General features: G+C 45.7%; 1 protein-coding gene across 1 annotated transcript in view; it reads left to right on the top strand.

The window, feature by feature from the left end:
* The first annotated feature begins 2,692 nt into the window (after positions 1–2,692).
* TMEM260 (transmembrane protein 260) overlaps positions 2,693–25,268 on the top strand; it is a 33,053-nt gene continuing 10,477 nt past the window's right edge. Inside the window, exons 1-5 of the mRNA XM_041413231.1 lie at positions 2,693–2,870; positions 7,905–7,936; positions 8,765–8,913; positions 21,495–21,672; positions 23,594–23,707. Of these exons, the coding sequence (XP_041269165.1) occupies positions 2,711–2,870; positions 7,905–7,936; positions 8,765–8,913; positions 21,495–21,672; positions 23,594–23,707 (633 nt within the window). The 5' untranslated portion in view covers positions 2,693–2,710. The remainder of the gene's footprint in view (positions 2,871–7,904; positions 7,937–8,764; positions 8,914–21,494; positions 21,673–23,593; positions 23,708–25,268) is intronic.

The raw sequence follows: 25,268 nt of genomic DNA, 5'->3' as shown, positions 1-25,268 counted from the left end.
TTATCATCAAGACACTGCACAGACCGGAGCACTTTCTTTGCTCGGTTGCCACTAGAGTATGCTCTCGTGCTACAAGTTCCAAGGATTTTTTAGAAATAAATCACTCTGTGTAGCACGAGGCCCCAAAAGGCTTTCACTTGCCTCAGTGGTTTGGGTTTTTTCCGAAGTAAGACTCTTTTTTTTTTTAGTTGCTGTTGAGCACACACTCAAAGCTTTGAGAAAGCCAAGGGGGTCGCTCTGTGGTGAGGTAAATCTAACTTGGGTTTGGATAACTCCCAGTTACCAGAGCGTGGGTGAAAACAGACAAAAAATATCTTACCTGTCCATAAAAAACAACAAAAAAAGGAGGTTTTCGTGTCCTTCCTATCTTGGTCGAACCCCTGGGTCATGGCTGATGAAGAAAGGGGAGGCAAATCTCACGAATTAATAGATTTCTGCTTACAGAAGAAACATGTAAATTCCCCTTTTCAACATAAAGTGTGCCTGTAATCCCAGCCTTTGAAATGGTGGTAGTTATTCAGTAAGATAAAGGCTGCTGTGAGCCTGCCCTACCACATTACAGCAAAGTACTTTGTCACTGGCACCCTAAAAGTTCCAGCTTCTGCATGACAAAGATATAAAACAACTTGCAGGACAATTAAAGAACAGTTTGTCCTCACCCTATTATTACCAGCCATTCTTCCACGTTTCGATATTTGCCCGTAAATTGCTACCTCCCCCATCAATATAATTGTAATCAGCCACGGCTCACATTTGTCTTTGGATGCCTTTTCCAAGGGAAACACAAAGAAGGAAAAATACGGCAAAGAAAAAAGCCACGCTCCGGATAAAGAGCCTCGCCACCAGCCTGCTTTCACACACAGGCTGCGCACTTTGCTGCTAAAATTACATTTTAGGAGCCCCAACGGGAGCAGGAACAATGATCCCGCTCATTTCCATAGTGACAATGGCTGGCGGAGCATTGGAACGTGTCTTTTTCCTCTCCCCGATGGTGCTCAGCCAACAAGGGCAGAAACCTGCCAAGGAGTTGGGTCCCTGGAAGCTCTCGGTCACCATGGAGCCGGGAGGTTCCCTTTGGAATGGGAGGCACCACCTGGGCCCTCCCATTCCCTTTGGAATGGGAGGGCCCAGGTGGTGCTCACGCTCCAACACCAGCTCCTCCAAGGGACTTCTGGTGGGTGAAAACTTCAGCTTTTCTGCACGGCCCGGCCGAGTGCCCAGAGCTTCCCTAAATTCATAAAGTCATAGATGGCTTGGATTGGAAGGGACCCCAAAACCCAAGGGCAGGGACACCTTCCACTGTCCCAGGTTGTTCCAAGGCCTATCCAACCCGGCCTGGAACACTTCCAGGGAACCAGGGAAGCCACAGCTTCTCTGGGCACCCTGTGCCAGGGCCTGCCCACCCTCACAGGGAAGGATTTTTACCCCAATATCCCAGCTAAACCTTCTCTCTTCTAGTCTGAAGCCATTCCCTCGTGTCCTGTCACTCCATGCTCTTGTGAAAAGTCTCTCTCCGCTCCCTTGGAGCCCCTTCAGGCATGGGAAGGCCACAGTGAGGTGACCCCAAAGCCTCCTCTGAGCACCCCAGCTCTCCTAGCCTTTCCCCACAGCAGAGGGGCTCCATCCCTCAAACCACCTTGGTGGCCTCCTCTGGACTCGCTCCAGCAGCTCGATGTCCCAGCTGTGCTGGGGACCCCAGAATTCCCTTAATGGCTCCCTTAGTTTCATCTTCCAGGGGTTTTGTGCCGCTGTTTCAGCGGAGCCCTTCGGCAGCAGCTTCTCCAGCCCCCAGAACACGACGCACGTTCCCTCAGTTGTGTCAGCCCTTAATCCTGCTCTTTTTTTCCTTAATAAATGCAAACCTAATTTTCTAACGTCTCCACTTAGATCTAATCCATAAGGCTGTTTATTATCCTCGTTACCCTCTCCTATACCTTTTCCATTTGTATTCAAAAGCCTCTCTTTAATCTGTCTCAATTCTGCAGGTATGGCCTCGCCGCTCTTTCGTACAATCCCATAATGATTTCCACGGATGTGTTTTAGTCCTCTATCGATAGGTCTCGGGATGCTATTTGCCTTCCTTAACTGCTTCCCGCAGCGGGAATCGCCGCTTTTAATAATCCGCGCACTGACACCTTCAATCTTTTCCTTCACCAGCATCTTGTGCCACCCCATCCTGGGGTTAAATCTTTATTATTTGTGTATGGGCACACTGGGGCTGTGGTGAAGGGGCTGCAGCCTGCACCCAGCACTGTCCGAGCATGGCTTTGATGTATCTGAGAGCGGCCGGAGGGAGCTGATCCTTAAAAAACCTCGTCCTGAAGGGACGATCCCGGGAGCAAGGCAAAGGCAGGAGGGGCACCGGTCCCCTCCTCCCCCCCGCCTGTCCGCGGTGGTTTCGGCCCGTCCCCCCCGCGCGCGTTGGTCCCGCCCGGCCGCCCGGCCTCACTCACTCTCAGCCACACCCTCTCCGGCTGTACCAACTCCTCTCCGCGGGGGAGGATGGAAGAGAGCGGGAAGCCGCGCTGGATCACCTCACCGGGTTCTTCGCTCTCTCTGCTCTCTGTATGAGATTTTTATTAAGAGAAGCCCCGGAAGGCTCTTTGGGGAGAGCGAGACGGCGAGCGGGACAGGGGTGCTCCCCCCGCGGGGCGGTGGATGGCACAGCCCGCCCGCCCCGCGCGGCCGAACCCGGAAGGTGGCGGCGCACATGGGCGCGGGGCCCGGGCCCGGGGCCGGCATCGGCGTCGGCTCCGGGATCGGGATAGGGATCGGGAACGGGGCGGGAGGAGCCGCCGGGGCCCTGGGCGCTGCCGTGGCTGCTCTCTACACGGCCACGCTGCCGCCCGCCCTGCCCGGCGGGGATGCGGGTAACGTACCGGCTGGGGACCCTCGGCCCGTAGCGGCCTCGGTGCATCGCGGGGGCGGGCGGGGACGAGCCCTTAGGGACCGGAGCATCCCTGTCACCCCACGGGGTTGCTGTCACCCCACAGGAGCTCGTGCATCAGTGTCACCCCTGTAGGGCTGCTCTGGCCAAAGGATCCTGTGCGTTGGTGTCACCTCTGGAGGATCGGTGTCACCCCACTGGGCAGAGGGACTGGTGCGTTGTTGTCACCCCATCGGCTTGCTGCCATCCCATAGGGATGCTCATCCTGAGGGGCTGGTACTTCACTGTCACCCCATAAGAGTGCTCATCCTATAGGGACGGGTGCATTTCTGGCACCCCATAGGGTGACATTGCTGTCACCCCGTTAGGCTGGCTGTCATCGCATAGGGATGCTCATCCTGCAGGGGCTGGTACTTCACTGTCACCCCATAAAGGTGCTCATCCTATAGGGGCTGGTACTTCACTGTCACCCCATAAGGATGCTCATCCGATAGGGACGGGTGCATTGCTGTCACCCCATAGGGTGACTGGTGCATTGCTGTCACCCCATTAGGCTGGCTGTCATCCCATAGGAATGCTCATCCTATAGGGCTGGTATTTCATTGTCATCCCCTGTTATCCTATAGGGACTGATACATTGCTGTCACCCCATTAAGTTGGCTGTCATTCCATAGGAATGCTGATCCTATAGAGGCTGGCATTTTGTCATTCCGTATGGTTGCTGTTATCCTACAGGGACTGGAGCATTGGTGTCACTGCAGGGAGTTGCTGTCACCCCATAAGGATGCTCATCCTATTGGGGGTGGTACTTCACTGCCACTCCATAAGGATGCTCATCCCAAAGGCACGGGTGCATCGCTGTCACCCCATGGGGTTGCTGGTCCCATTAGGTCCCCGTAGCCACTGGTGCAGTGCAGCCACTTTTGGGGCGCTCACCCCATTGGGGCTGGTGCCTTTAAAGCTCCCCAGAGGGGCACTGGCCCCACAGGGGGGTGCAGCAGGGACACCCTGCCCTGGGGTGTGCACCCCTCGGGGCTGGGGCAGTGACCCAGAGGGGTCAGCACAGCAAGGTCCCCCCCGGGCCGGTGCCCTCAGGCCACCCCATGATGGTTTGCCTGTATTTGAGCCTTTCAGAGAAGGATTTAGCCAGGGGACAGCTGGTGGCTTTAGGGGACAGATGTGCCATCCTGCCAGCTGTGCTGTCACTGCTTGGACTGTCACTGTCCTGGGAAATCTTTGGATCTGCCTGTCTGCAAGTGCAGCTTCCTGGCAGTGCCAGACTGTCTGAATTTTGGTGTTTGGCACTGCTGATCCCACAAGGGGACTGAGTTCTCCTGTTTGGTCCTGCTCTGGTTTTACTGATTTAACCTGTTCTTGCTTTAAAAATACTTTGGTTTTTTGTGTGTGGTTTGGAGATGGGATGGATGTATGGCTTGCTTTTTTTTGGGAATATGTTGATAATTTTTATTTCATGGAACAAGGGTCCAGGATACTTTCTTTATGTGTCATCCCAGAACAGTTCAGTGGCTCTGCTTAATGCTGTGCCTCTTGGTCATCAGTGATTTCAAAGCCAAGCTGTGCATGAAATTCCTTCTAAATAAATGGCATTTTAATGGATTCATGTATTTTACAGGCTCAGGATGTGTGGAGAGAGAGAGAGTCACTGGCCAGGCTGGCCATGTGCATCCTGATGGCTTTTGCTTCTGCTCCCAAGTTACTGAAAGGGCTGGGTTTGCTCCTTCTGGGTCTATTAATTAATAAGTCATGATTGATATATTTACAGTTGCTACCATTTTGGCTTTTATTATAATTTTTGCCTATTTTTTTGTCTGTGGAAAGCACCCTGTGCTCTGAGCTGTTCATGTAGCACAAAGCCTCAGGAACCTGGTTCCTAATTGTGCTTGAGCCTGGATTCTCCCTGTGGGATGCAAATAAGCATGAGCAGCCTTTGCAGAGAGGGATGCAGGTTCTCCTGATGGTGGCATGGATGGATTCTGGGATTTGATTTTTTGTTTGATGTGAATTATCCCAGCAGACAGAGCAAGCAGCCAAACAGCCCATGGGTTCACCCACTTTCCACAGGTTATTGTGGTGTTAGAGCAAATTCCTCAGGACAGAATCCCATGACCAGCCCTGTGACCTCGCTCCTTGTCTCTCCTTATTTCTTTATTTTTTAAATTGTATTTGAAATTTGCTGCCTGCCTTCCATGTGTCCACTGGGACTGAGCAGACACAGCCTCATCCCTGCTGTCTCCTTGTGCCTGTCCCAGCCAGCATCGTGTCCCATCACAGTGTCAGGACTTTTTTGGGCATTATTTCCCCTGGTTTCTCATGGCTTGAGCGTGGAATACCTCAGCTGGAGTCTCTGGAATGTCTGTGCATGGCCCTGCTTGAGGTGTTTGATTTGCCTGTGCCTGAAACTTGTGCCACCAAAAGCACTGAGGCTACTTGTGTGAGTGAAGAGCTGCTTAAGGATTTGCTGTATCTGCTTCCAGGCAGGGAGCCTAGTATTTTATTATTTTATTTTATTTTATTTTATTTTATTTTATTTTATTTTATTTTATTTTATTTTATTTTTTTAAGCTGTATGTATTTTTAATTGTTCCCAAAGTTTGCAGTAATCCAAAAATGTCCAAGGCAGTTGGTATTTCCACAGGCAGCTTGCTCGTGTTACTTAGTGTTAGAATAAAGAAATGAATGAGAGAATAATAGGGGGAGATGGAATTATAATTCAGAAATTATAATTCTGAATGTCCACAGATGTTAAAACAGCTTAGAAAGGGATCAGATAAAAAAGAAACCAACCAAATGTTCTCTGTGATGTTTCAAACATCAGCTCCCAAACTTGCTGGGAATAAATCAGAGTTCAGGCAGCATTGGGCCTGTTGCCTGAACACCTTTATGGGGGAGTCAGAAACTCCCTGTTTACATCAGGAATCACAGACTATTCTGAATTAAAAGGGATCCACAAGGATCGAGTCCAGCTCCTGGCCCTGTGGAGATGGAGGGAATAAACATTTCATTTTGAGCCAGTGCCTGAAGATGCCACAGGTCATTCTGTCTTACAAGACACTGAAACCAAGTTTGGAGGTGCTGTAGTTGTTCCTCTGTGATTTTTGTTATTTAATATCAGTGCTCCTCACTCCTCCAGCCCAGGGAGGCTGTAAGGGATGCTCAGGTGTGTGGGTGGGAGATGGAGAATTAACCTTATCCAGAGTAGTGGCTGTTATGTACTTATTTTGAATTTCCCACTGGTATTCAACAGGCCTGCAGCCTGTGAGCTTATCTTTTGCAGGTCTTTTTGGTTTTATTTTTCCCTTAATTCTTACAAGGCAAAGTTGTGCTGTTGTCTTTCAAAGCCTGGCAGTGGATTCCACCAGTGGTTTATTTAAATTATTTTTGCAGCTTCCTGGTTGATTTGTGGCTGTGTTTCTTTGAGGTTATTCTTGCCTTTGATATAAATGTCACAGCAATGTGAATGAAGTTAAATTTTTGCTTTTTTAGATGCACATATTGCTGCATCCCAGGAGGATTTCAGTGGAGGAAAATCCCCAGAGTGTGGTGGGTGATGGGCATCACCAGCTGCTGCACACTGGGGAACCCCACAGTGCCAAATTTAGGGTTTGCTTTATTATCACCATCCTTTGCTGTGTGCAGGAGGATTTATCCCTTCCCAGCCTTGCCGTGCCCTGGAAATGTTGGAGCTGCTGAACTCTGAAGGGCTCAGAATTGGGATGGATGTTTTCCCCTTGCATCCACTTCTTGGGGGCTGTTTTGCAGTTTAGGGTGAAATTTTCCTAAAATAGGAATAGCCAGTGTTTGCAAGGGCAGGAATGTCCGTGTCTGAGAGGTTTTGGTGCAGGAAGTGGCAGGTTTGGCCCCAGTCATTGCCAGCCAACAGCTCTAATTCTGCAGAAGTTGTCACCAGCACTAATGGGTTGACTTGAATCTTCATTTTAAAATGCAGCATTTACTGCATTTTGCTTTAAATCCTGGTTGTCAGGATTTAAAGGTGCCATTTGTACAATCCCCCCTGCCCCCCTTTGCATGGTGTGGTGAGGATGTGACTGTACAGAAATTTAAAATATTGTTAATTTAGCATTTAAAGCCACCAGCACCCTTCGTTTGTGTCTTTCCTATCTAACAATGCTGCCATGACCTTTGTGCTTGCAAAATTAACAGGACAGTAAAATTGGATTATGAAATTTGAGGGAAAGAAAGAAAACCAGCTGTAATTTTTAATTTTGTTTCTCCCTGAACGTGTTGTTCTTATGGAATATATTCAATGTATGCTGTTCAGGAGAGTTTGCTGCAAAATGCTCCAGTGTCAAGTGCTCTAAAAATGCCAGTTGTTCTGCTAACGTGGGTATTTTTGTGGCAGTTATTTGTCCTGGCATAAAATACAAACAAAATGCAAAATCTCAGTGTTGTTTCTATTGGGAGCTGGGTGCAGCATCCACTGACAGGTAAAATAATTACTTGTGGAGCAGAATTGCTTTAGCATCAAGAGAGAGCAACCTTGCCAGTTAAATGGATGCAGATTTGCACGATCAGTGATTATATTTCTTTTTAAAAACTGTAAAGCTCTGGTTTTGTGTTGGTTTCTGTAATTATTTTTTTTTGACAAACAACTGGGTTGTTGAACAGACAATGCAGCTTAAGCGTTGCAAACTGCAGTGCTTGAAAGTTATTGAGTCAGATGGTTTTAAATTAAAAATACACACACAGAAACATCTGCATTTTGAGTGTCTCAGGCCATTCTTTGCCCGAGCCTACCTATGTTTTCACTTATCTGTTCATAAAAGTCTCGCGAAAAACATACAAAAGATATTTTGTGCAATGACATCAGAGGGAGAAAATATTCTTAGAAAATTTCATGCTGTTAAATCTCCACAGATTTACAGTTTTATCCAGTCAAATTAATGCAAAACCCCAATGCAAGCATTTGGATTTTGAAAACTTTGGAGGAGTGTCATTTCCTAATAGTAATTATTGGTTTTACATTATTTTTTCACAGGGGAGCTGATCACAGCCGCATATGAGCTTGGAGTAAGTATTAGTTTTATTGTTTAATCAATGCTCTCATTAACAGTTTTAGGAATTAAGGAAGTTTAATTAAGCATGGAGTAAAGTAGATTAATTTATTTTCAAACCACAGTTTTTACTAACTTATAAGTACAGCACGCGACAATTTACTTCAAGTTTTAAATCCAATTAAACTAAATTATAAAGCAAAGGCTTTACTGTATATACAGTAGCTGGCTTATTATCAACCCAAATTTTGTATAAGCTGGGGAGAATAAAATAAATCGGGTTAACAATTTTAATAAGTTTTATTATTTAATAAACTTTATTATGGTGCATGATCCCTTTAGGCAAGACCTTAGGACTGTCAGCGCGGTGGTAATCCGATAGCAGTGTGGTCTTTCAACTTGCTAACCAATAAAATAGTTGAGAAGCTGCTTTTTTTTAAAAAAAAAAAAAAAAGGGGAAAAAAAAAAAACAACAGCCTTTTGAATGACCCTAATATACTGTGAACCCAAACAAGGAGCCCTTTAAGGCACGTTAATGAAACGTGGCACCTCCTTTTCCTCGCTGCCTTATTGTTATGGGCGAGGCGTGGAGACAGATCCACTGAGGAAAAAATCTTGGTGGGGTCGGGATGGGTACCGGGGTTTGGGGTGGGTATAGGGATTTGGGATGGGCACTGGGGGTTGGAAAAAAAAAAAGGGGTTGGGATGGGTATGGGGATTTGGGATGGGTACCGAGGGTTGGGATGGGCACCGAGGGTGGCTCGGGGAGCGGAGCCGCTCGGGGCTGCCCTGCTGTCATTCCCAGCCTCTCCCCCTTTCCAACCCCGTGTCCCTGTGTCCGTAGGTCGCCCACCCTCCTGGCTACCCCCTGTTCACGCTGCTGGCCAGAGTGGCCACGGGGCTGCCCGGCGGCTCCCCCGCCTTCCGAGTCAATCTCCTCTGCGGCTTGCTGGGAGCAGCTGCTGCCTCTTTGCTTTTTTGCACGGTTTTCAGGTAAAGTCCTCGGGGGTGCTTTTTCCTTGGCTTCGTGGTGCTTCCCTGGCGGCTCGGGACATTCCCAAAGGCTCCCTCTGCTCCCCGCTGGCCTTCGGACCGACGTTTCCCGCCCCCCTTCCCTAATTAGTTCCTCTGATTAACCTAACAGCAACTTAATCTGAATTTGACCTTCTTTCCCGCACAAAAGCCTCCCCCTCTTTTATTTTTTTTCCCCCCCGTTTTCTTTTCTGTTAAATAATAATAATAGCAATAATAAAAAGTGCGCCCTTTCCCTTGCCCAGCCGTGACAGGTTGTTCAGGCTCATTATCACAAATCACCGCTCGGTTTAACTAACCAGAACTAATGAAGTTTGTCGTTCTCGAAAGATGCAGATGGTCTGTTTAAATTAACAGGATGAGCTTCACCTATCGGGAAACCGTGAACTTGGTTTAATTGCAGCTCCCGGCGGAGGTGGGTGGGCAGTTGCCTGCCCGTGGTACCCAAGGAGCAGGGAGAGCATCCCTGCTTTTCCCTGGAGCAGCTCCGGGCTGGGGGGGATGTCCGGAGCCTCCTCTCTGCACCTCTAACCTTGGGAGGACAGGGAACAATCGGGATGCTCACGTGGTTGCGGGGTTTTTGTTAACCCTGCTCGTCTTTGATGTGCAAGTTCTGGCTGCTCTTAACCTCAGCCTGACCCATATTTGAGAGGATTATGGCAACCCGTATAAACAATTTCTGATGTTCTTTTGCAGGGAAAATAGGGCACGTTTTGAGGCTGCGAATGGTATCGGGGCGCTTCGGGATGAGACGGGGCGCTTCCCGACCGGGATTATTTTGACAGAAACCCTTTTCTCCCACCCGTTTCCAGAGTCACCCCTCAGGGAAACCTTCCCAGCAACCTAGAAATAAAAACAGGAATAAATGGGGAGGTGGTGGGGGGCAGATTCTGCACAGGCTGAGAGCCCTGAGCTCGCTTCAACTTTGTTCCACAGGGTTTGTCTTTCTCTGCTGAAGAGGAGTTGCTTTTTTGCACATCACCTCGCACGTAGCATCAGCTCCAAAGCACACCTACTGGAATTGCTTGAGTAGTTCCTAAATATTTCTGTAGGCATTTAAAGTGATTGCTTTCACTGGTGGCTAATACATGTAATTAAGTCGGCGTTATTTAATTTAATATCCTGTATTTCACAGCCTATTTGGGAAGCTGGAAGTCGCGCTGCCCTCCCGTGCACAGCGCTCGGTGCAGCATCAGAGCACAGCTCCATTCTGTTAAAAACTCCTGCAAGCAGTTGCTAAAGGTTTTCTATATTTGGTTCTGATTTCTTTTTTAGTGGTGGTTATTCCCATTATTGCAGTTATTTGGAAGATCTTTCGCAGTTTTTAGTTTGTGTGTGACAGTTCCTTGGGTGCCCGCTTTGTGCTTTGGAAATGGTGCAATCGTTCCTTTAGAGAAATAAGGATACAGGAGAGAAATGACAGGCTAAATTTGAGAATTATTTTGGGAATTACTTTAGCACTTCTGAAGGTTTAGGTGTTTTGTTGGTGTTTAATTGGATTTGGAAGACGGTGCTTCTGTCAAATTTAGAATTTGCATGAAGGCACGGAAAACGTGGAAGCGAGAGATGATAAAAACTATTAAGACTTACAGAAATTATTTCATAGATACTGACAGGATCAATTATTCAGCCTAACAGTGATTGCTTTTTGGTTTTTTTAAACAATTGTAAGGTCGGTTTTATTTCCAAATTACAATGTTACATTTTTCATTTCAAGCACCTTAAAATTGATTTATTTTTTGAGATATCCATTTGGCTAAAAAAAAGAGAAAAATTATTGCTTTTTTATTTATTTATTTTAAAAGAAAAATATTAGAATGTGTTCAGTGGCACTGTCTGCTTGAAGCTGTAGCTGTCTGAGGGTAGTGTGGTGTGTTTTAAACCAGGCTAGTCCGTCCTCACAAAGGGACTAAACAGGTCTATCAAATCCCCCCTTATTTTTGTGTTTAAATAAAATTATCTGATGGGGTGACCCCTACGAGGTACCAGCGGCAAAATCGGCACCTGCTTCTCTTGCCGCGTGAAACGCGGATGTTAATATGAAAATATGTAGATGTTAGGAGTACAAATAATTGATGAAGTACACATCCTTCGGGAGCAACACGGTTCAAGTGGCAAATCTGCCTGCTCAAACAATAGCCACCCTCCAGCGGGGAGGAAGCCATCTCTATGGAAATGGGGCTGACGCTGCCCTATTGATCGAGTGAAGAAGACATTATACAATGTCAGTTGGGTTGTTACGATTTCATTTGTCGTCTGACCTGAACTTAACCTCTAAAACCTTTCTTTTCTCCCCGCCAGCCGGGCAGCGTTGCTGTTTACCCTCACACCCCGTGCCTCCCTCCCTCCCAACATCCCCATACAGCAAATCTCTCCCTTTAAAACAATTTTTTTTTTAAATTAATTTCCCCATCGATTCTTTTTGTTTGAGTCATTTCCCGGAGTTTATTCCTCGGCAGGTCGGGATGATTTTATTGCTTCAGGAGGAGAGTCGTGGTTCCCTCTGTGGTGTTTGGGATGTTGTGGCACGTGTGGGATTAGGGTGGAATTTTTTATTCCTTGAGCAGATTTCTCCTTTGCCAGGTGATGGCTGGCGGGATGCTCCGTGCTGGGGTCGAGAGGAAGCGGCCGCGGCATCACGTCTGTTCGTTAATTTTATTGTGTTGTGATATATGATATTACTCCTTTAATTACATTATTTTTTTAAGCCTGGATTGTTGTTCTCAAAGTGAAATTGTGTCGCAGCACATTGATGCAGAAAGGCTTTTTGTCAGTAATCCAGACTATCGCTGCACGAGCCGTTTCTCCTTTGAGTTACTTCTCAAGTATGGATTTCCCCCCCCCTGCACAGTCTTAATAAATTGCTTGTAATTATCGTAAAATGCCATTTACAAAGAGTTTTCTCGGACTGCTTGTAACTGAAGCAAATAATTCATCTTTGCTTTGAAGGAGGGGGAGATGCTTTATGTTTTCAGGACTCAGCGAGTGCGGCCGTAGGATTGTTTCTTTAAACAACTATTTATTTGTTTTACTGTGGGAGGCAAAGCATAGCAAGTTTACAAAGTAAACCAATTATCTTCTTATAATATGATTGCCAAAGTGTCATTTTCTGCACAGGGGATGCATTCTTTGCGTTCTCTGCTGCAAAGAGAAATAGGAAGCTTTCCCCTGCTCTAAGTGCATTTTTTTTTCAGTCTATACCTTTCGTAGTTTGGCTGTTTTGGGGTTTCTGAATACACAAAGCTGTTTTATTGCAGAAGCAGTAGCAGAGTAGATGGTGTCATTGCCCAAGTATTTGTAGGAAGTTTTTCCCAGCTTCATTTTGGCTGAGTTGGACACAGGGTTTTGAAAAGGGGGAAGATGTTGCATTAAATTAAGCAATTCACATCTCTTTGGTTTGCTGATCTGGGTATCATATTAACTTTGGTACTAATACATTATACAAACATTTATATATATATATGTGTGTGTGTGTGTATTCCCTGTCCACTAAACCTTCCAGACAATGAATTGTGTTTATAAAACCCAGAGCCAGCTCTTCTCCTACCGCCAGCAAAAAGGAGAGTTAGGCATGTTGGATAATGAAATAATCAAAATAATTCCATCATTTTGAAATCATAGGGATGTTTTGAAAGTGCCACTTGACCCTCTTGATGGCACTGAGCTTTCTGGCTCCCAGGGTGTGTGTCCTGGAGCTCTTGTGGGAAGGTCCCTAAGGAGGACCAGGAGGATCAGTGACCTTCATGGCCATCCCAGAGGGACCCCATGGCTGATGCTCCCTTAAAACTGCCCAGTGCTGGGAAAAGTTGTCTTCTGCCCCTGGTGAGTGAGGAAGTGCTCCATGTCCCTGGGTACATGGGTTTGCCAGAGCAGGATTCATCCCTGAGAACAGTTTGACCCCTTTTTTTTGTGGACATGACTTGGGGAAGATGGAGGGATGAGAGAGAAGTCAGTGCCTGCTCAACCAGAGTGGGAAGTTAAGAAATTGGGCTTTGGGGGAGGAGGAATCTCCTTAGAGGGCATGTTTGGATTTTTCCAGGTTCCAGATTATCGTAGATTATCTCTGTTGTAGCACAGCAGGAACATCTTGGGTGTTTGGGAAGCAGCTGTGCTTAGTGAGAAGTAGTTAAAAAGTTTTAGGAGGGAGAGAAGAAAGGAATGTACTCAGGTACTAATTTGCTTTTAGAAAATCTGCTGTGACCCCTGGCTAATTGATCACATATCTATTTTTATTTTTTTTCCCACTTGTCCCCAGAATAAACCGGCACTGAGTTCAGTCTGTTTGAAGATGCTGCCAAATCTGTTCATTTGCATTTGGCTCTAAAGTAGGCACACGAGGCTGCAGCAACTCTGCTTCATTTTGAAAAGGGTTGGGGGGGGGGGGGGGGGAAGAAAAAGCAGGGCAAAAAACCTCTTTTTTTAAAAAAAAAAAGACTGAAGAGTCTTTTCTGACAGCTAGTCAGAGTTAGAATTAGTTCAAGGAAATGTTAATAATGCACTGCCTGGCTTAATCCCTTTGATATCACCAGGTATCCTCCTGTTCATGGGTTAATTGCTTTAAAAGCGGAGGCAATATTCTGAGCGGTGGGCCGCTTCACCTTTTCACAGCTGTTACCATTGAGTGACAACTAAATCCCATGTGTAAGATGAGGAAGAGCTCAATCTCCAATTGGGAGAAAATTTATGTAAACCGCAATCCCTTCAGAATGTGCGGAAGTCACAGACTTTCTTGATTTACTCTGCTTTTCCCAGAAAGCTCCATTGTTCCCTTCCCTAAGTCCCATCAACCCTTTGTAGCAGAATATCACAGCGGCGGCAGATAGCTTGAAATATATAAATGCTATCATAGCTCTGATTAATAGCGGCGCTTATGAGTCAAGTCTGATAACGGAGCAGCTCTCCACTCAATTTCAGATACCGCTAATGGAATCTGTCTCCTGCAATTGTAATGTGAGAAGGGCTAATTTGCCATGGAGCTTGGAGCTGTCACCAGCCGGGGATTGGGGGGTCAGATGGGAGCTGCCAGGTTTTTGCCCTGCAGCTTGTATCTCTCGCTTTGAATAGCGCAGCCCCCTGCCTGCCAGGGAGCTGATAGGCCGCCGGGGGGTTTATGCCACTCGTACAATAGCGAAGGGCTGCATGGGCTGACTTGGTAATTGTGAAGCCAGCTCATTTTTATTTTATTTTATATTTTATTCTATTTTTTCCCCCCCTCAACTCCTTCTTTTCCGCCCCCACCTCTTCACTCCTTTTTTTTTTTTTTTTCTTTCTTTTTTTTTTTAAATTTTTTTCTGCTGCTGCATAATTTCTAATAAGGGGTTTTAACAAATGTCAGATTAGGAAAAGTTTCTGCAATTACCCAAAAAAAAAGCCAACTTATAAAACATTTAAATAGCTCAAGTCGGCTCCTACTGCGGGTTGGGGTTTTTTGGCTGCTGGAAGCAGGCGCTGGTTATTACAGGAGCCTGGGATAAAGGTGTATCTATTTTCCAAGGATTGTGAATCACATAATGGGTTGAACTAATACACCCTTTGCACTTGCAAAGACACCAGGAGAGAATTTCTCATTTGTAATGGCTGGAAGCACAGTTGGTACAACTCAAATGTGAGTATGGGGTGATATTCCTTAAAGCAGCGCAGCTCTGTCTGCATTTTGTGGATCTGTCATGAGCTGTTCCACTCGTTGAGCTGCTCTGGAATAGCTTGGCATGGAAGCATTGAATTTAAATACCAAACTTCCTTGGCAAGGGGCTACTGCAGGCTCCAATGGTGATGGACATCCTGGAGCATGCGAGGCGTGAGATTGGGATGTCTCATTCCTCGCTCCCCTGACAAGTTGTCATGGGGGGCTCTTCCCATCCCTGGTGTCCAGACCCAATGTGGACCCACAGAGGTCCTTGCTGTCATCCCAGAGCAGTTTGATCCTCCCAGCAAGAGGCTCCAAGGTGAGAGTCACCTTGGACACAAGGGATAAGGTGCAAGATGGCTCTTGCACGTGCTGGTGACCTTCACAGGTCCACATTTCCAAAGGGATGGGCAGAGACAATATCCTTCAGAGGTGGTGTCCCAAGTGGACACCTCCAGTCCAGGAGGATGTATGTGAGAGGGTGCAAGGACCAGCTCCCCTTTGCCAAAATCCTCACTGGCTCAGCACTCCTTAACCACCCTGGACCATCCCCTCTCCAAACTGTGGCTTTTCAATGAAAGAACTACAAGAAAGAAGAGTCAGGAAGTGGTGGCAGTGCCTGGCTGCGTGTAAGGCATCCCATGCATGTGGTGGGAGGTGAGGGTGCTGTCTGCTCAGCCCCATCCCAGAAATCACAGTCTGTGGGAATTCTGGGGCTGTGGGATGCTGAAGTCCTGTTTCACACCAAGGACAGCAGCTGGTTGAGACCAGACTGCTTTGGTTTTATTTTATGGTGGCTCTGCCTCTTTGCTCGGTCTCTTTTCCCTTCACTCCTTGTGTCCATGGGGCTCAACCAGGAGAGATGAGCCAAGCCCTGCTCTCTTTCCTCCTCCTCCTGCTGCAGGCAGGGCTTAAGTGGCTATTGAGCTCCAGGTCCTTGAGGAAGAATAAAATCTGGTTTGCTATTCCCTGTAGTACCTGAGCTGGCTCTTCAGTGCTGAGAGCAAGAGAAACCGCCTTTTGTCATGGAGTGTTTGTGGCTGAGAGGCAGGCAAACCCAGAGGGATTGGGGTTTTGGGGGATAATTATTGTTACTTAAGCCCTAAACTCCTGTTTGGATTTTAATTTTTAAATAATTCTTCTATTTCAGCGCCGATGCTCATGCACTCTTAAAATTTATCAGTGGGAAGCTTGGTTGTTGAGTCTTCTACATCCCCTTCTGTTTAGCCTCATCAAAAAAAATAGTTGTTTTCTTTTAAATTGATTGATTAACACGCAAAACTTCTTAAATTCAAATTGTTAACTCTTTAGTGCACTGCCTTGAAATAAAAATACATTGAAGGAATGTATCTTTGCTGCTGCAAAGAGACAGAAGTTGCTGGTGATGTACCTGGAGTCTGTGGAAGTGAACAGGGAGCCACTGACATCAGGGTCATCATCTGCAGGCGCAGGAACAGACAGAAATTTTTTTTTTTTAAATCAATTATTTAGTTAATTAGTGGAGATTTTAAAAACCAGGGAAAAGAAAGATGCAAAGCTAAGATCTCCTGCCTGTAAAGTTTTGGAGGGAAAAGAAGGCAGAAATAATCAGCTTATTTCACTAGGTGCAGATAGGTGTTGCCAGTGTTAAATACATCAGCTTCAAATAAAAACCATTCCAATTATCTTACTTTTCTTAATGAATCCAGTGCACTGAAGATTGCATTTAACAGAAACATTTTAATTAAATTCCAGTTCCCATCCATGTGTGGCTTTATGCCGATCATTTAATATGTTTTGGGGAATTATTAAATAGAGAATGTCTACTGTTTATTTTATAAATAAAAAGTAAAAATGCTGGTGGAGTTTTTTGTTAAAGACATATGACTTGTAACCTTGGCTAAAGGAAAATTTTACTAAACTTAAAAGAAAGGTTAAATTTTAAATTGCAATCTTGAATGTTTTAGTGATTGCCAGCAAATGAGAAGCTAAAAACTATACCTGAAAAAAAAAAACAACCCGGGTTAATATATTTAATTTCAGTTTTCCCAAATGTTCCTGCAAACTCTTAATAAAAACTTGTAGCTAAAATAGTCCTGATTAAGGCAAATTCCTACTGGCTGCATCCTTGGAGCTGAGGCCCAGCAGCACATTCTTTCACTTGCATGCTTGAAAAGGAAAACAAAATAATAATTTTTTTTTTTAGTCTTTTCCTTTTATGTTTAGGGATGCCTTGGGAAAATGTTTCTCAGGAAGGACTGTGTGACCTCCCGTTTGCTGACTCTTTCTGTGCTTTCTGAGTGTGTTTTTAGATGATGGTCATGAAGACTTTTCCCCAATTTTGCCATGACTTCGATTCTTTTCTTCTTCCATGAGCTGGCTCCTGTGTGCTGGAGCTGTTCTTTCTCATACTGGGCCCCAAGACTGGGGAAACAAGCTGGATTTGGGGGATCTACCCTCCCTGCTCCCCAAAATATTGGGATAAAGCTCTCCTGAGATGTTGCTTTTCCATGAGGCCAGTCGAGGATTCAGTGCTGGGTGTCTTTGCCATGTTTAGCTTTGCTTAGCACCTCAACTATGTGCTGGAGCTGTTCTTTCTCATACTGGGCCCCAAGACTGGGGAAACAAGGGGATCTACCCTCCCTGCTCCCCAAAATATTGGGATAAAGCTCTCCTGAGATGTTGCTTTTCCATGAGGCCAGTCGAGGATTCAGTGCTGGGTGTCTTTGCCATGTTTTGTAGCACCTCAACGCTCTTTGAAAAATGTGTTTAAAGACAGAAGCACGAGTAGAAGTTGAGTGAGGATAATTCTCTGCTGCTCTCTGCTCTGCAGCGCTGATGTGCTGTCAAAAGGAAAAAGACAGTGTTAAGCAACTGGAAGGTATTTTCAGGAAAAAACCCCAATGTTTTTTTCCTTCTCCCAACTATGGCATACATGGGAAGCCTCCAGCCAGTGCAGATTGCAGAGTGTGGGGCTCCAGGCAGGGTGGCTGAGCCCAAAGGTTCTGTGCTTCCTTCTTGTCCAGCAGGGCTTCACTGCAGGAAATATTTGTATTGCAGTGCCAGGCCTGGTGTTGATTTTGGTGAGACAAGTGACCACGTGCCATGAAAAACTTCTTAACTTCCACACAAATGGCCTCTTCATCCTGTTCCCTCTATCTCCATATTGGTCACTGGGTTGCTGAGCTCTTGCTGGGCTTATGGGAGGTCTCCTTGAGCTCTTGAATTAACCTTCTTCCACAAAATACTCTATCTTAACCACAAGAATTCTCTATGTGCCTCTAATTAAAGCAGCCATTATCTCTTGAATTAACCTTCTTCCACAAAATACTCTATCTTAACCACAAGAATTCTCTCTGCCTGTAATTAAGGCAGCCATTACCTTCTGGCTCCTTAATGTCCTGCTTCCTTGTGTAACATGTCACCAACATCTCCAGCTGTAGATTGCACTGTGCTCCTTTGCAATTTTTTTTGGTGCTTTTTAGAGAATCACAGAATCCCAGGATGGTTTGGGTTGGAAAGGATCTTAAAGCTCATCCCATTCCAACCCCCTGCCATGGGCAGGGACACCTTTCACTAGACCAGGCTGCTCCAATCCCCATCCAGCCTGGCACGGAACACTTCCAGGGATGGGGAAAAAAAGATTCTTGGCTTTGGGCTTCTTGACCTCATTTTCAAAGCTTTGCCCCATCCCTTTGCTTTTTCCATTTTCCCATCTCCGTTTTGCTCTCGTTTTTGTGCCTTTTCTGGGGAGTTCTTCCATCTCACTCTGCCTTGCACCACTGAACACCCATCAGTGTCTCTTCCACCTTGAGGTTGGTCTTTGGTCCAAAGTGGTGTAGGGGGCTGAGCTGTCCATGCCTCAGGTTTTTCATCACCTCCTTGGACAGGGTGTGCATTTGAGGTCATCTTGGCTCTGAGGCAGGAGAAATGTGGCACATTGTCACTCTGTGCTGGAGAGTTCCAAGAGGCTGCAGAGGCAGAGGAGCATGGAGACCCTCATGTTGATCAAAATGAGCTGTAGAACCACATTACCCCAGCTGCAGGGCAGGATTGATTTAATTTATCCCAAAATCACACTAACAGTCACCTGGGATTCATTTCTACTTGTCCTGCTGGTGCTGCTTTGCACTGTGGATTGTTGCATTTCTTCTGCCAGGTGGTCTTCATCCTCCTCTGGAGATACCTGCTCTGATTGCTTCCACTTCTGAGAGTTTCCCTCTGAATCAGCAAACTCACAAACCCATAATTTCCATTGCTGATAGCAGAACCTGCAGAAAAACCCTTGGTCTCCAGCTTGCACTTCCCAAAGCTATTTTCTTGATGTTCTTCAAGGATGCAACACGTTCCCATTTGGTTTTTTAACATCTGTTGTACTTTAAAGGAGCTTAGTGGGCCCCTGGATCCCTGGAAGTGTCCAAGGCCAGGTTGGATGCGGCTTGGAGCAACCTGGTCTAGAAGAAGGTGTCCCTGCACATGGCTTAGGTTGGAACAGGATGATCTTTAAGTTCCCTTCCAACCTAAGCCATTTTATGATTGTTTCTATGATCTGTGGACAGACAGGTCTGTGGTGTCCAGCTTGCGCTTCCCAAAGCTGTTTTCTTGATGTTTTTCAAGAATGCAACATATTCCCGTTTGGTTTTTTGACATCTGTGGTACTTAGAGGAGCTTAGTGCCCTGAGCATGAAATGGGCTGTCAAAGAGGGGGCTCAGCAGCCTGGCTGAGCCATGAGTTTCTGGGAAAGTTGTTCAGCCTGGAGAAGATTCCAGGGAGACCTTAGAGACTCTTCCAAAACCTAAAAGAGCTCCAAGAAAGATGAGGAGAAATTTGGACAAAAGCCTGGAGTGACAGGACAAGGGGGAATGGCTTCCCACTGCCAGAGGGCAGGGTTAGGTGGGAAATTGGAAGGAATTCTTCCCTGTGCTGGCACAGGGTGCCCAGAGAAGCTGTGGCTGCCCCTGGATCCCTGGAAGTGTTCCAGGCCAGGTTAGACAGGGCTTGGAGCAACCTGGGCTAGTGGAAGGTGTCCCTGCCCATGGCTTAGGTTGGAACAGGATGATCCTTAAGTTCCCTTCCCACCTGAGCCATTCTATGATTGTTTTTATGATTCTGTGGGCAGACATGTCTGTGGGCTGTGCTTGGGCTCCTGACCCCACTCAGGTGTCCTGTGTCCCACATAGCTGGGATAAGCCTTTAAGCTTTGGGTTGAGTGGCTTTTGCTTAAGCCTTGTTTCATAAAACTCAACTCACAGGTTTGAGACTTTTTGTCAAGAGGATGGGATTTCTTTCATCTCATTTGATATGTTTTAGTCTTTCCTGGGAAAGACAAGAATTGGTGAATGATGGGGACATTTGCCTAAAGTGCTGCTTTTCTGAAGATTTTTGGAAAAGGTGTTTCTCCTTTTTTTTTTTTTTTACCTTATTTCCCTGCAAGAATTTCAAAGGGATTTATGGAGTTGTTTCTTTATAACTAAAAGTTTGAACTGTTTAAATGGTTTAGTCAAAACAGGAATATTATGAAGTGGATTTGTGTATTGGGTTTTTAATTATACATGGTCCTGCTGCTCTTTCCTGGTATTTTTCTTCAGGTTTTTTTTCCAGTTCTGTTGATTTTTTGAGACTTCTTCCCATAGTCTTGCTGTTGAATTTGCTGTCACCTTGAGCCTGGCCTGGAGCACCTCAGAATTGTTTCCTTTTTTCCCAGTGTTAACTCCATACTTCTCACCCTTTGGCTACATCCTGCAGGTGCAGATCTCAAAATACTTCACAAAGTAGATAAAAGTCATTAGTCCTATTTTCCAGATATCTTTAGGTACTCTGGCAAACCAAGGAGAAGAGCCCTTGTAGAGAGAGCTCTATCAGGAGCTTCCTCATGTAGAAATCACATGTGTAGCTTGATGAAGAGGTTGGGTAGTTTATAATTTTTTTGGCTTAAACCTGCTAGAATTGTTAGGATTAAATGGAACTGTTTGTGTCTGGGGTGAAATTAGAAAAAAAAACCAATTTGTGGTGGAGACTAGCTGAGTCTTCCAGTGGAATAGTGAATTTCTGGAGTGTAGCTTTGACCACAGCCACAGCTATTTGTATTTTTGGATAAAGCTTGGTTGAGCATGTTGTGGTGCCCTACACTACTTCTTTTCAGGGTGACTTCCTAAAGGAGAGAGCTTCCAGACAGGCAGAGCCAGAGCTGCTCCCAGTGAGGCTGGATGTGAAGAGCACTGTGGTGGAATGGGTTTCCTGAATTCCACCTCGTGGGCTGCCTGTGCTGGCTGCAGCATCCAGCTGAGCTGGGCAGGCAGCTCCGTGGGGAATGTGCCATAATCCCATCTGGGAGTCACAGAGATGGCCAGCTTTAGGCTCACAGCCATCCCAGCTGTGGGTGCTTCACCCTCTCCCTCCCTCTTGCTGGAGCTGGCACCCATTTTCCATACTCCTGACCTCTCCCTGCTGGGACTGTTGGTGCTCCAATCCCCAGGAGACCAAAACCCCCCCCAGGAAAGCCCTGCCAACGCTGTCCATCCTGAATAGCTCTAATCCACTCTTAATTCAGCTCCTGGGTGAATTGAAAGCTGCACCCTTGCTGGCATCTCCTCCAGAGTATCCCATTAAAGCCATGACTCCCTGCACCCTCTGGGCCTTCCCTCATCAGGATTTCTGAAGCAAATTCAATCCTGGAAGTTTTCATGGCAAGAAGAAGCAAATTCTTTGGTGTTGGGTGTCTGGCAAACAGGCTCTGCTCTTCCCAGTGGCAATCCTTAGCAAAGAAATTATTAGGGAGATCTTAACCATATAATATTTTGGCAGGGTGCTGGGTGGCACTTGCTGCTGCTGCTGCAGTATGTTTTTTTTTTTTTTAAAAATTAAAAAAAGAAGGACAATAAAGTAGGCTTTTTTATTTTGTTGGAAAAGAAGATTTCATGTTATCTGTGTTTGCAGGCTTTCTGGCTCATATGCTGGAGGAATCCTTGCTGCGGGGGTGTTTTCATTTTCCCGTCTAACATGGCAGTGGTCCATCACGGCGGAGGTTTTCAGCTTAAACAATCTGTTTGTGGGGCTGCTGATGGCTCTCACTGCTCATTTTGAGGAGGCATCCACTGCAAAAGAGAGATCAAAGGTAAAACATCTCAAGTGAATAGTTCTTTCTTTTTTTTTTTTTTTTTTTTATAATTGGTTAGCACCTGTTTGTTTAATTTCCTGTTTGTTTACTGCTGATTTAGTTTTGTTTAAATAAAAAGGCCAAGTTTTGGGTCTTGCTTCAGCACCTGTTCTGGGTGGGGTCCATCCCTGACCTACCTGGATGTTCAAAAGTGATAAACATTGAAAAAACCCTGCCCACTTTGCTTAAGGATTGAGTTGGGACCTGTTGGATGGGTTTGGGATTGATTTATTTAATACTCACAGGATGGAAGCAGGAAAACCAAAATCATTTCTATCTAAACATTTTAGTTCATCCTGCTTCAAAGACACAAACTAGGCTGTGAGTGTTCAAGGTTTTATTTTAAGAATTGATACTTTTCTTGGGGGTAAATGGATATATTGTACAGAAAACTTAATCTAATCAGAAACCAGGTTCCAACTCAAAAACGGGAACGAGCAAATTTTCAATCAGTTTTTCTTTTGAAATTAAGTGTGCCCCTAAAATAATGGCATTGTTAAACACAGAGACTTTAAATTTCATGCTGTATTTTCTACTTTATAAACAGACTAGTCAGCCAAATGATATTTTTGCTCAGCAGTCTTGTTCTTTCTACTTTTGTTTGCCCGAACATCTGATCTCCTTTCCTCCGACAGACTTGCCTGCTGTGACTCCTGTAAATTGTGTGAATAAAGGGATTTTTGTCGGGCTAGGCTAGAATTTCAGGCGTCTGCAGTGGTAGTTTACTCAGCTTCATGACTTCTCAAATAACATGTTTTATCAATGGCTACAGAGACCTTGTTTTACCATTGGATTTAAAAAAAATTATTATTATTTTCTAATGAGCAGCGTCCCAAGATCCCCACAACCTGAACTCCACAGACATGGAGCTGGGCATTTTCCAGCTTTCTCCCATGTTGCACATGCCCAGTTTCCAATGGGATTTTCAAAATTAGATTTTCAGAAGCAGTTAAGGAGCTTGTTCCAATGGTTTTTTGAGTGTCTGGCATCCCACGCCTGGAAGAAGCCAGGCTGCCAACAGCAAGCTTGCAGTGCTTTTCATAAATCAGATGGTCATACAGACATCATATTGGAGCTCATCCATGTACTTAAAAAATGTCTGAGGTGGTTCTGAGCCCTGCCAGGCAGCTCTGAGACCCACAGAGGTTTTTCTGAACTTACAGCAAGGTGCTTCCATGGCAGGGCAGTGTCCAGCATGGAATGCTGTGCACTTAATTTAAAATTACAACGTGATCATTGCAAATGCAACACTAGGGCAAGTGTTGGCATCTCACACAGCACCCTCACCAGGGGCTGAAAGAAGCAGGGGATGTTTAGGGATATCAGGAAAAGGTTCTTGCCCTAGGGAGTGGATGGGCACTGGAACAGGCTTGAGGTTTTAGAATAATGAGGGTGTCACCTTTAATTCTCTTGGCTTAGGAAGTTTGTGCAGCCCTGACTTTAGCCCTCTGTGCCTAACAAAGAGGAAAAAATCGTTCCTGCTACAAAAAAATTAGATATCTGTAGATAATGGCTTTATTTTAGGACATTTCTGAAAAGTCACTCAGAGTGAACTGCTGGGCAGCCTCCCCTGTGCAGCTGGGTTCAGGAATTGGACTCATCCCATCATTGTGATGTGATGATGCTGCACAGGATCTCTGTATGCATGGAGGCATGGCTGTTCAGCTGGACACTTCTTAAAGAATGTTTTCTGTTAAACAGTTGAAATCTCCCTGTAACAAATCAAAAATCCCCTGAGTTCTATGTTACAACTGACCACTGCTCACTGGTGTATTTGCCTTTCTCCTCTAAGGATGCTGCGCTGAATCTTTTTAATCTCTGGATGGTTTTGCAAACTTGTAAATAGTAATTGTGATTTTTATTTTTTTTTCCCTCCCAGATCTCTAAATTGGGTGCCTTTTGCTGTGGGCTCAGTCTGTGCAATCAGCACACCATAGTGCTTTATGTTGCTTGTGTTGTGCCCTGGGTTCTCTCACGGCTTTTCAGAAAGAAGGTATGTATTTATAGACATTTACACACTCACACCTCTGCTTTTCTAAGGCTGGGATGGTTTCTTCTCCCCCAGGACTTGTGTCACTTCTAAGTTGATGTATGTGATTAATCATGACCCACTGAAGTTACAGTCTGACACCACAGCCACTGATCTCAAGGGGGTCTGATTTAAAGAGGGGCTTTTGACAAGGGCATGGAGTGATAGGACAAGAGGACTGGCTTTAACTGATAGAGGGTAGGGTTAGATTTAGATATCAGGAAGAAATTATTTAGATATTAGGAAGAAATTCTTCTCTGAGAGGATGGGCGGGCCCTGGCACAGGGTGCCCACAGAAGCTGTGGCTGCCCCTGGATCCCTGGCAGTGTTCCAGGCCAGGATGGACTGGGCTTGGACCAACCTGGGATGGTGGAAGGTGTCCCTGCCCATGGCAGGGGTTTAAAACAAGATGGTATCTAAGTTCCCTTCCAGCCCAAGCCATTCTGGGGTTCTGTGATCACAGTTTAGGTCTTTGCTCATGCTGGTGATCTGTGACCCCCCTTGTCCCTGGCACAGGAGTGCTCTGCCCCAGCTGCTTGCAAATATCCTGTGAGCTAAAATAATAGTTGGAAGTAAAAGTTCAGACTTCCCCATGCCATCAGCTCCCCTGGAGATGAGTTTCTGTGTGTTGGCTCCCTGGTGGTGACCAGCAGAAGCCACATCCACCCTGTGTGGTTTTCAGTAGTGGCACAGGGCATAACTAAGCCTGGGTGAAGCGCATGAGCTGCAATAAATGTGATGCAATTCAGACAAGCTTGATCCAAAATCTCTTCAGCGTCCCCAGCAATGCCCTTTTCTGGCCATATATTTCCATTAACACAATCAAGAATCACTTCTGCAATATATTTGTTATGTTTATGTTCTTTAAACAGTTTGGTTTGGGGTTTTTTTGAGAGAGACCTCTGTGATTTCCATCAAAAGCAATGCTGTGCCAATGTGATAATCCTGGGAAATACTTTGGACAGCCCAGTAGTGCCTGCTGCAGGAAACCACTGAATAAGATGGAAATGGATGGAAAACTGCCTTTTTAAAGTACAAATGAGCCACCTTTCTTCTGAAGGCGCTTTGACCACCATCATTATCAAGCTCCTTTCTCTGCTCCATAGATCATCACTCCCAGTAACCCCAAATGCTGAGGAAGTGCTTTGATTGACAGGGCAGTGGCTAACAACAAAGCAAGCGTGCAATATTCTAGGGTGGGATTTTCCAAAGCACTTAAAGGAGTTAGGCACAGAAGTCCCTTTGAAAGTCTTGTCTCCCTGACCCCTTAGGCAGTGTCGAAAATCCCACCCCAAAAGTTGGCCTATCCAATTTAGCCAGCGTAATCACGATCAAGGAAATGGCAAAACTGACTCCTGATGATGGTGATGATGTGTGCAGTTGTACTAGAGCAGCATTTATGTGGGGTTTTTTTGGTTTTTTTTTTTTTTTGCCAGATGGAAAACCAGCCAACTCTTAATCGCTGCAAAGTGGGTTATCTCAGCCTTGCAGTGCTTCAGCCATCTATGCATGTCATGCCATGATT

This window comes from Onychostruthus taczanowskii, unplaced genomic scaffold, assembly GCF_017590055.1.
Source record: "Onychostruthus taczanowskii isolate IOZ18803 unplaced genomic scaffold, ASM1759005v1 scaffold103, whole genome shotgun sequence".
In the NCBI taxonomy this organism is placed as follows: Eukaryota; Metazoa; Chordata; class Aves; order Passeriformes; family Passeridae; genus Onychostruthus; species Onychostruthus taczanowskii.
Note: the sequence above shows the minus strand (reverse complement) of the source record. Positions and strands in the feature narration are given on the sequence as shown.